Raw genomic sequence first — 10,251 nt, forward strand, 5'->3', positions numbered from 1 at the left:
TTTATTCCCATTTATATTTAATCATTTATACATTTATTTATTCCCAAATTTATTTCTGCCTGCCCTTTTTTCCATTTCCCTATTTTCCTTTTTCATTTATTCTTTTCCATTATTTCCTTTTCATTTATCTATTTTTCATTTATCTCTTTTATTTATCAATTTATCCCTTTTTCATTTATCAATTTTTAATTGATCTGTTTTTTATTTATCTATCTTTCATTTATCGCTTTTTCATTTATCAATTTTTAATTGATCTGTTTTTTATTTATCTATCTTTCATTTATCCCTTTTTCATTTATCAATTTATCCCTTTTTCATTTACCCTTTTCCAATTTTCCATTTTCACTTATCCTTTCTAAATTGTCCATTGTCATTAAGTTTTTTTCATTTATTCTTGCAATTTTCCTTGTTTCATTTATCAGTTTTTCCGCAGAACTGGGAAAAAAGGAAAATAAATATATACTAATGCGGAGGGGCAGCGTCATCAGGCTACAACTTCTCCAATAGAGCTTTGGAACTGACGTCACTGGTCACATACCAAAACAGACTTTTTCCGGCATTTTCATTGTGCTACCGACTGCAGTGAAGTTGCTTCAAGTTGGATATTGGATATCCGCGCTCCGCGGAGTAAGGAGCGTTTAGCTCAAGGTTGATCCAATTTATGAACGCTAATTCCGGCCAACTGTTCTCTACCGCTCCCTCCTCAAGTGCTCGGACCAGGTTACATTGGGACCGTAAATTTCCGAAGCAAACACTCCTGTAAATAAATGCCTTGTGACCAACTGATACAAAAAAGTGGTAATTTATGCTATTACACGAGGCACACTATCCTCTATTAAAATTCTAAGTGACAGACTGGCGACCTGTCCAGGGTGACCCCGCCGCTCGCCCAGAACAGTAGCTAGAGAGGCAGCAGCACCTCCCGACCCCACTAGGGACAAGGGTGTAAGAAAATGGATGGATAAATAATTTTAATATTAAATATGTTTTCTTCAATAGCTTCCAAATCGTGTGCCCCATTAACTCAAAATCAGTGTGAAATTATTCTACTACTTTTTTATTTAACTAATTTTAGATTTAAAAGATATATTTTTTAAATGTTCATAAAATGTATTACCTCAGATGATCATCACATTTGTTACCTGTAATGTTCAATTACATAAAATTCTAGGACAGGATATAGTTCATTACATGTTCCCTTCTTACCTGAAATATGTTAAATACAAGAAATATTTACTTAAAGTGTGATCAATTTCATAATATTTACCTTTATTGTTTACTCTGAGCTGTTTAATTACAAATTAAGTGTTTAAAGATGGGCTCTTTCATCTGGTTTGCTTGTTACATTAAATGTTTACTGCAATAATTGAATATAATTGTTTAATTTAATCATATAAAATGTTTATTTAAAATATAATCTTTCATTACATGCATGTTTATTACTTGAAACATTTTAGATATCACATTTTTACTTGAAATGTGATTAATTTCATCACCTGTTTCCATGCAACTTGAAGTGCTTGAATCAAACGTTTCATCAATGTTTACCACATTAAATTATGAAATGAGAGAAAACAGCCACTTCCAACTGAACACATACACTGCCTGGCCAAAAAAAAAGTCGACACCTGGATTTAACTAAGCAAATAGGTACAAGCCTCCTATTGGATAAGTACTGCAGAGGCGATTATCTTTCAGCTGGCAACAAGTTATTTAACCCCAGCTGATGCAATGAGTAACTCCTCATTTCTTAAACAACCATGGCAAAAGACACATCCTGTGGTCGTGGAAAAGACTTTAGTCTGTTTAAGAAGGGTCAAATCATTGGTATGCATCAAGCAGAGAAAACATCTAAGGAGATTGCAGAAACTACTAGAATTGGGTTAAGAACTGTCCAACGCATCATTAAAAACTGGAAGGATGGTGGGGAACCATCGTCTTCCAGGAAGAAATGTGGTCGGAAAAAAATCCTGAATGATCGTGATCGGCGATTACTTAAACGTTTGGTCAAATCAAATCGAAGAAAAACAACAGCAGAACTCAGGAGTATGTTTAATTGTGAACGCAAAAGCATTTCCACACGCACAATGCGAAGGGAACTCAAGGGGTTGGGATTGAACAGCTGTGTAGCCGTAAGAAAACCTCTAATCAGTAAGGCTAACCAGAAAAAAAGGCTTCAGTTTGCTAGGGAGCATAAAGATTGGACTCTGGAGGAATGGAAGAGGGTCATGTGGTCTGAGGAGTCCAGATGTACCCTCTTCCAGAGTGATGGGCGCATCAGGGTAAGAAGAGAGGCAGGTGAAGTGATACACCCATCATGCCTAGTGCCTACTGTACAAGCCTGTGGGGGCAGTGCTATGATCTGGGGTTGCTGCAGTTGGTCAGGTCTAGGTTCAGCAACATTGTGTGTCCAAAGAATGAGGTCAGCTGACTACCTGAATATACTGAATGACCAGGTTATTCCATCAATGGATTTTGTCTTCCCAAATGGAACGGGCATATTCCAAGATGACAATGCCAGGATTCATGGGGCTCACATTGTGAAAGAGTGGTTCAGGGAGCATGAGACATCTTTTTCACACATGGATTGGCCACCACAGAGTCCAAACCTTAACCCCATTGAGAATCTTTGGGATGTGCTGGAGAAGGCTTTGCGCAGTGGTCAGACTCTCCCATCATCAATACAAGATCTTGGTGAAAGATTAATGCAACACTGGATGGAAATAAATCTTGTGACACTGCAGAAGCTTATTGAAACAATGCCATAGCGAATGTGGGCTGTAATCAAAGCTAAAGGCGGTCCAATAAAATATTAGAGAGTGTGACCATTTTTTGGTGGTGACATTTTTTTGGCCAGGCAGTGTATATTCTTATGTACATATATGTATGGCAAAATAATGTTTCATTAAGCATTACTTTTACCTTGTCTCCAAACATTCACTGAACGTAAACAAAGGGTTTCCCCAGTATATTATAAGCCTGGTAGCCTTATAATACACTGCCCCTCTCCCAGTAAATTCTGGGAGAGGGGCTCTAGTTTAATTGGCCAACCTTAAAAGCAATCAGTCATAATTGTCATTTACTGAGATGTATTTGTGAACAAACAGAGCTCAAACAGATTGAACTCACAGCATCAGATTGTAAAAGTGCAAAAAAACACTCTTCATAGTTAGATTATTCCTTCCATCCTTGACAAGCTCATAGTCGCCGCTTGTCCAGAGCTCGGTCGATTGTAAAGGACTCCTTCCACCCTCAGCATGGTTTGTTCTCCCTGCTGCCCTCTGGGAAAAGGTTCAGCAGCTTCAAATGAAGAACAACCAACAACACAATCTGGAGTACACACCGAATGGAACACTGGATGGAAATAAATCTTGTGACACTGCAGAAGCTTATTGAAACAATGCCACAGCGAAATGCGGGCTGTAATCAAAGCTAAAGGCGGTCCAACAAAATATTAGAGAGTGTGACCATTTTTTGATGGCGACTTTTTTTTTGGCCAGGCAGTGTATTTCAACACAAATGGTTCATGTTGCTCTTCAGAGTGTGCAGCCTTGCTGAGCTCCTCTCCTGGGGTTTCCTCTTCAGCCTCCGCTACGGTGTTTTCATTATTAACCTCTTCTGGGGTAAATAATGAAAACATAATCTTCGTAACTTGCTCCCCCACTTGTTGATCCACCAAGGTTTTGCTGTATTGCCTCTTTAATTGACGCGCATGTCAGTCCGATGTTGTGGCATTTACCTCGCAGTGACCCAGATTCAGAACTGGAACCCAGTCTGGATTGAGCTAATCAATTTCATATGTCGGTTTGCCTGTAAGAGGACATATCAGAACACATATCGGTATTAATGCTGTAAATTAGATAACACTAGTAAAATAGTTCACTTCACAATAATGGAATAACCTCGATGTCCACAGACAAAACTCGGACTATCCTACACTAAAAAATATAAGCCCGACCTAAACAAGGTCGACCCACTTAAATGTAACACAAGTGACATTTAACATCAACGTAACTGCTGGAAAGCGGAAGACGCGATGGATGGAGGTCCTTATCAGCTGGGACTTGGACGGTGATTGGACGTGACGTATCTTGGACCAGCGTTGATTGGTCGACGGTGATGAGCGGGGTGCACTGGTTGGATGATGCAGGTGGGGCTAGAGAAAGTCTTCCAGTTTGAATGGACCTTACCAGAGGGGCCGCTTTTCATTGGTTGATTGCCCATTCTAGTGGTCACGTGCGTGGCCGTCTCACAAACAGACGCATCCCGTTAGCTAAGTACAGCTAAAGGCAGAACTGATACAACTTCTACACCTTGAAGCCTGTCTTACATTAGCTAAACAGATCAATATACAATGTGTACTGTATTTGACATACACTAAAATTTTTATTTTAGCAGAAAAAGGCTTTGGACTAAACTGTTACTCGTGTTAGCCACTCTAGCACCAAGTACAGTTAGTCAATCAACCATCGCTGTGTTCAGGGAAGCTCTGATTAATAATCGAGAAATAAATATCAAGCCTGGAAACTTGATATCATAACGGACTGAATGTTATGTTTTTAACGTAATCTTTGCTCGTCTTGCGGGGAGCAGGCGGTTGCCACGGTAACAGGTGTGCTTAAACTACAAGGAGAGAGAGAGTAAAAAGGTATGAGTGGTTTTGAGTTGATGACCTGTTCGGGTTATTTTATTTTTGTTTCCTTTTGCTGTGGCGCATTACAGCCGCTGTAGTTTCTAAACGTTGGACTAATTACCTAGTTCGTTTGTGAGTATATGTCATTCACAACAAACATCAAATAGAACAAATATATTTCATAAAATTTTAACAAACAAATGGCTTCTACCGTGGTAAATTAAATTAATTATATCCCAACTTCAGAAGATTTGCCTTTACCTTTACAGAGCTCTTTGGTTCCTCCTATCAGTCTGTAGCTTCTCATATTGAGGTCATCAAACAAATTTCAGATCTACCATAACTGACTGACACCTGCTGGCCTCAGGTTTGCAACCAGCTTGACTGAGAAACCAGTAACCTCCTCCCAGATGATGACATGAACTTGTTAGTTCCTCTGTCCATTGTAGTAGCTGATATATTGTGAAAATCCGGTAGAAATGATGCACTAATCGAGTCATGTTTACATTGAAACAACGCGCTGCGAGGCTTTGTTTGTGAGACTTGCGTTCACGTGGGTCGGTTGTGGGCGGAGCTTGGTAAGGTCCATTTGCGCCTAGGCTTCATTTTACCCCATAGTGTTACAATAACGATCATCAAATAGGTTAACATATTTCTTAAAGTACATAATTATTACATTTTGACAAACTAATTTTAAAAATGGCAATTATGCAATATCAAATTTTAGACCAATATAAATGAGCAATTTGCTTAGTCCTCTAGCATCTTTACAGAAACCAAACTGTTTAGATTTATATCAAGGCAGAATACATATTTTACATATCAAAACATCAGCAATTGTTTCAGCTTTAATTTAAGCCTTATTTCTCCACCTATTGGTGCACCCTTATTTATAGAAATCGGGAAGAAGTAAGGGCACAATAATCATTTTTGTGAGAGATTTCAGCTAATCCCACATTGGAACAGAATGGTTTTGTGGACATGATTCAGTGCGTAGTAATGGGACATGCATCAGCATCTTTAGCGTTAGTGGCTACCCAAACTAGTAATGTATATACTAGTTTGAGAAATCCTAGAAACGGTCAAATCTAACACTACTCCGTTTTTGTTTACATTTTGTGAAGAAGGAAGTTGCTCTGGTCTACTTCAGAGGTTTTGTGTCGATTCCTAGTTCTTGGTGTAGCGCCACCACCGGCGAACAGGGGAACAGGTTTTTCCTGACAATTTGGGTTGTTTGACACAATGAAGAAAGAATGTGAACCACAGCAGCTGAAAATGTAACAAGTATTGCAATTTTGGTTCAGAGTCGAACTGAATCTATTGGACTATCATTTATAAAAACACCTTTGCTTTGTGAAACCGGACATGGCTCAGATATTCTCGAACAATCATCTCCACAACTCTCTTCTTCCCCCTGGGTGGTAGAGGCAGGAGGTACACTAACGGCAACAGTACATTACACTGAATGCTAGCATTGTTATTTTTTTGTTTTTCTTCCAGCTTTCTCTTACACATAGCTCTGTTTTCACACAATTTATGTTTCAGCTTTTTTTGTATGCTTTTGAGTTCTGACCAATCACCAGAATTAAATGCTCTCTTTTTGTTATTACGTAGAGTTTTCAGCCCTCATGGTTTGTTGTTGGGTAACATTTGGCCTTTTTTGTGGGGATAGAATTGTCCACACAGAAAGCAATGTAGTCAGAGATGCACACAGCTGAACTGTCGATGTTTTAGTGTATTCTTTAAAGGTAGTTGTAGATAAACCTTTATGTAAGGAATCTCTCAATCAGGATGACATAATGAACCTGAAATGTATCTGGGGCACCAGCACCCCTCCAAACCCCACTAGGAACACTTGATTTGCATAGTTGCAAATCAGGTGTGTGAGCAACTACAACGTAATGAGCTGTTTGAAGAACGTTTTTTCTAAAAATACATCAACATGGTGAGGACTTGCTAAAGGAACTGCAGCCTTATCTTGTTTGTAATGTTTCTTACTTATGACCTCTTTAACAATGTACTTTAACTTAAACCTTTCTTTATACTAGGAGCCTGTGGAGTTGACATGACTTGCATTGGAAAATCACTGCAAGGTATGTCCTACTTGTTTAAGTCAAGGTGTGATTTAAACTGTAAATCTTATAATTGATATTTATCTAAACCTTATCTATCCTATTTTTGTTACTCAGACATGGTAAAGGGTGCTGACTATCTTGCAAGTTCCTCTTCTCTTGTCAGCTCTGAAAACCCATATGCCACAATAAAGGACCCCCCCTCGCCAACATCCAAAAACACTGAAAGTAGCTATATGGAAATGAAATCACCCACCAGGAGAGATTCAGCATATGCAGAAATTCGTGACACCAGTCTGACTAATAACCAGAAGGTTGATAAAGTGGGTAAGGATTTTAATAATAGATTTGATTTTTTTTTTTGCAGTGTAATGAGTAATTATAAGCATGTGAAAACACAAAATTATTCAGATTTTTTTATGTTGGGTTCCAATAGAAATATAAATAAATTCCCTATAAAAGAAGTGATCATCCTTTGCTTTTAAAATCAATCATGATAAAGAAAAATGGGCTTTTGACAAAAATAAATACATAAAAAACAACAGTGGAAAAAGTGATAACTGATTTCTACAACAAAATAGTATATCAAGACATTTTGGGCAATTCCATGGTCCACACTTTGTGGGGACAGTTTGCAGCTGGCCCTCTTCTCTTCCAACATGACTGTGCACCAGTGCACAAAGCAATGTCCTTAAAGACATGGGTGGCAGAGTCTGGATTGGATGAACTTGACTGGCCTGCACAGAGTCCTGACTTCAATCCGATAAAAAACCTTTAGGATGAATTAGAGCAGAGACTGAGAACCAGGCCTTCTTGTCCAACATCAGTATGTGACCTGGCAAATGCGCTTCTGGAAGAATGGTCAAAAATCCCTATAAACGCTCCTAAACCCTAAACCTTGTGGACAGCCTTCCCAGAAGATTTAAAGCTGTTTTAGCTGCAAATGGAGGAGCGACGTCAAATTGAACCCTGTGGGTTAAGAATGGGATGGAATGGGACAGTGGCTGTGCCCACTAGCTTCCCAAGCTCATATGCGAGTCAAGGCAGGTGAGCGAACACTTTCGGCAATATAGTGTATGTCAGCTGGAACTTGTAACTTCTTCAGTGTAGTCATAGTCTGTCTCTCTCAGACCAACAGAGTTCACTCAGTTTGTCAAGAGTGGTCTGATTAGTAGACAGATTTACACGTGCCATATTCCTTCCAGAGGAAAAAAATCCATGGGATGTTCAGTGCATTAAAGATTTTTTGTATCCATCCCTTCTCAAAAATATTTTTCTGAGTTGCTTGGATTGTTTTTTTTTTTTTCATACTGTAATGCTATCCAGGAATACCGATCAGTGGCTTTATATCACAATCTCTTGAGACACACTTACTGCACTAATGTGATCTTCATTCTACTCATTGTGAGACTACTAGCACCATTTGGCTGGACCTAACATTAAAGGATTAAAAAAAAATGATTTGTCAAAAAAGCAAAATTTTGTTGATCAAGGTTGATTTATAAAAGGGCAAAACATCCAAGGGGAAATATATATAAAGACTACATAACTATCCTTTTATGTATTTTCAGGTAAATTGTCAGGGTTTCACATCAGTCGATGCCGATAATTAGTGATTATTTTTTTTGTGTTAAATATTTGACAAACTGATGACTGGATTGGGCTGTTTTAATTTCTTTCATATAATAAGCTCTAAGTTGTAGGTATCATTTGAAGTAACTCTTATCTATATTACAAGTTTTTTTCATATTTTGGAAGCTGTCCATCCTTCATCAATGCACACCATGCTGCAATTCCCTTGTTTGTCTACTGTTTAAATTCTGTGTCAAATTTAGGCAGCATATATTGATTATCTTATGCAATTTCAATAGGTTATGTCCTTCTAGATCTTATATGTCCGCCATTGTTTGAGTGTGAAACCTGAAATAGGGTCTATTTGGTTTGGTTACATCGATAGAGTTCAGCATTAAGAGCCAAATTGAGGTTATCAGATAAGTCAAAAGTAATTAAACATTTTATGTTTATGAATTACAAGATGCAAGCAGATTTATTTTTGATTTCAGAGATGAGTATCAAAACCATCCAACCCACTGGAGTTAGCGACACCCATCTGCAGTTTGGAAAGGAGCCAATTGACCAGGCAAAAAGCAACCAGTTCTCCTGTGATTGTGACACCCTGCCACCCACAGAAACCTTTTTGTCAGAGACCAAGGAGGTGGATTGTGAGTAAAGGCAAAGAGACTCAGAACCAAGACCAGCTCTCAAGTCCTGTCTTTGGCTCCTGCACGAGATGACCTTTATTAAATATCCCTGGAGTATATACAGTATTATTATGATTATTGTTGTTTTTATTATTATCAATATGTCTGAGATTATTTCTTTCTATCAGATGGATCTGTGATAGAATAGAGTCTTTCTATTTATCAGTATCCTTTATGTAAAGGAATTATGATTCCTTTCTTCTGAAAGGAAAGATTTGTACTTTTTCACATTTATTCTTATTATTGCAAAATGTATGCGACAGAGTGGCGACCTGTCCAAGGTGACCCCGCCTCTCGCCCGGACCGTTAGCTGGAGACCACCAGCACACTCATGTCGGATCTCTCCCGCACATACAAACATTGCTGCAGACTAGTGATGTGTCGGTCGCGAACGATCCGGCTCTAAGAATGGGAGCCGTTTTAGGATCCTATTTGGGAGCCGGGTTTTTTTCTACAGTATATCGCTGTCTCTCCGCCTCCCTGTCGTTGTGCTTGTGCTCTGCAAGTGCCAGTGCCAGAGCCGATAATTTTTCCCCACATCGTTTTTTTTTGTCCTGCGGTGCCTCGCTGTCTCTCCCCCCCTTCTCCCTCTCCTTGCGCGTTTTGCTCTTCTGTCAGTGCTAGTGCGAAGAGTTTTTTTCCCTCGGTCGGTCCACTGCCCTCATGTCAAGCATGTGCTCCACACATCTGACCAATCACACATAGTTTCAATTAATAATGTGGCGGGAAAACACTGAAAAAAAAAGTTTATCTCCTCTTTTTTTGTGGAAACGGCAGGCAATTGGCCAAGCTGTATAGCGTTCGTCGGCAGGTGTTTATGTACAGACACTCACTCAGCGGTCAAGAAGCACAGAAAGAAGGGGAGTCAGTGTGAGAACTGAATAGGTGAAAATAAATGAGTGACAGAAAACGGAGCAAGATTTGGACTCATTTTAATGCTACATCAAGCTCCAGGGCAGAGTGCAGACTGTGCAAAGTCAGCATTTCCTATCGTGCAGGCTCGACAAACAACCTGCACAGGACATGCGGACATCACACGCATCGGTATTGCTATAGCATTGTTATGCGGCATTTTTACTCATCATAAGTGCTTAACAATGTCAATAATGAAACAAAATATTATAAAATTAGGTTTAAGCTATTAATTAATAATGTCAAAAATATATATGGGGAGCCGTTTGGGAGCCGAAAGAGCCGGCTCTCCACAGTAAGAAGAGCCATTAGAGCCGCATCTCGAAAAGGAGCCGAAAATCCCATCACTACTGCAGACACAGGGAGGAAGGGC

The 10,251-nt window shown here is 39.1% G+C and overlaps 1 protein-coding gene across 3 annotated transcripts in view; it reads left to right on the forward strand.

The window, feature by feature from the left end:
• Window positions 1-9,032, forward strand: part of LOC114149953 (multiple epidermal growth factor-like domains protein 10) — a 102,535-nt gene extending 93,503 nt beyond the window's left edge. For all 3 annotated transcript variants that reach the window (XM_028026075.1, XM_028026077.1, XM_028026076.1), the window contains 3 exons: window positions 6,682-6,726; window positions 6,823-7,032; window positions 8,769-9,032. In XM_028026075.1, coding sequence (XP_027881876.1) covers window positions 6,682-6,726; window positions 6,823-7,032; window positions 8,769-8,935 — 422 coding nt within the window. In that variant the 3' untranslated portion in view covers window positions 8,936-9,032. The remainder of the gene's footprint in view (window positions 1-6,681; window positions 6,727-6,822; window positions 7,033-8,768) is intronic.
• The last annotated feature ends 1,219 nt before the right edge of the window (window positions 9,033-10,251 follow it).

This window comes from Xiphophorus couchianus, chromosome 8 (genome assembly GCF_001444195.1).
Source record: "Xiphophorus couchianus chromosome 8, X_couchianus-1.0, whole genome shotgun sequence".
Taxonomy (NCBI): domain Eukaryota; kingdom Metazoa; phylum Chordata; class Actinopteri; order Cyprinodontiformes; family Poeciliidae; genus Xiphophorus; species Xiphophorus couchianus.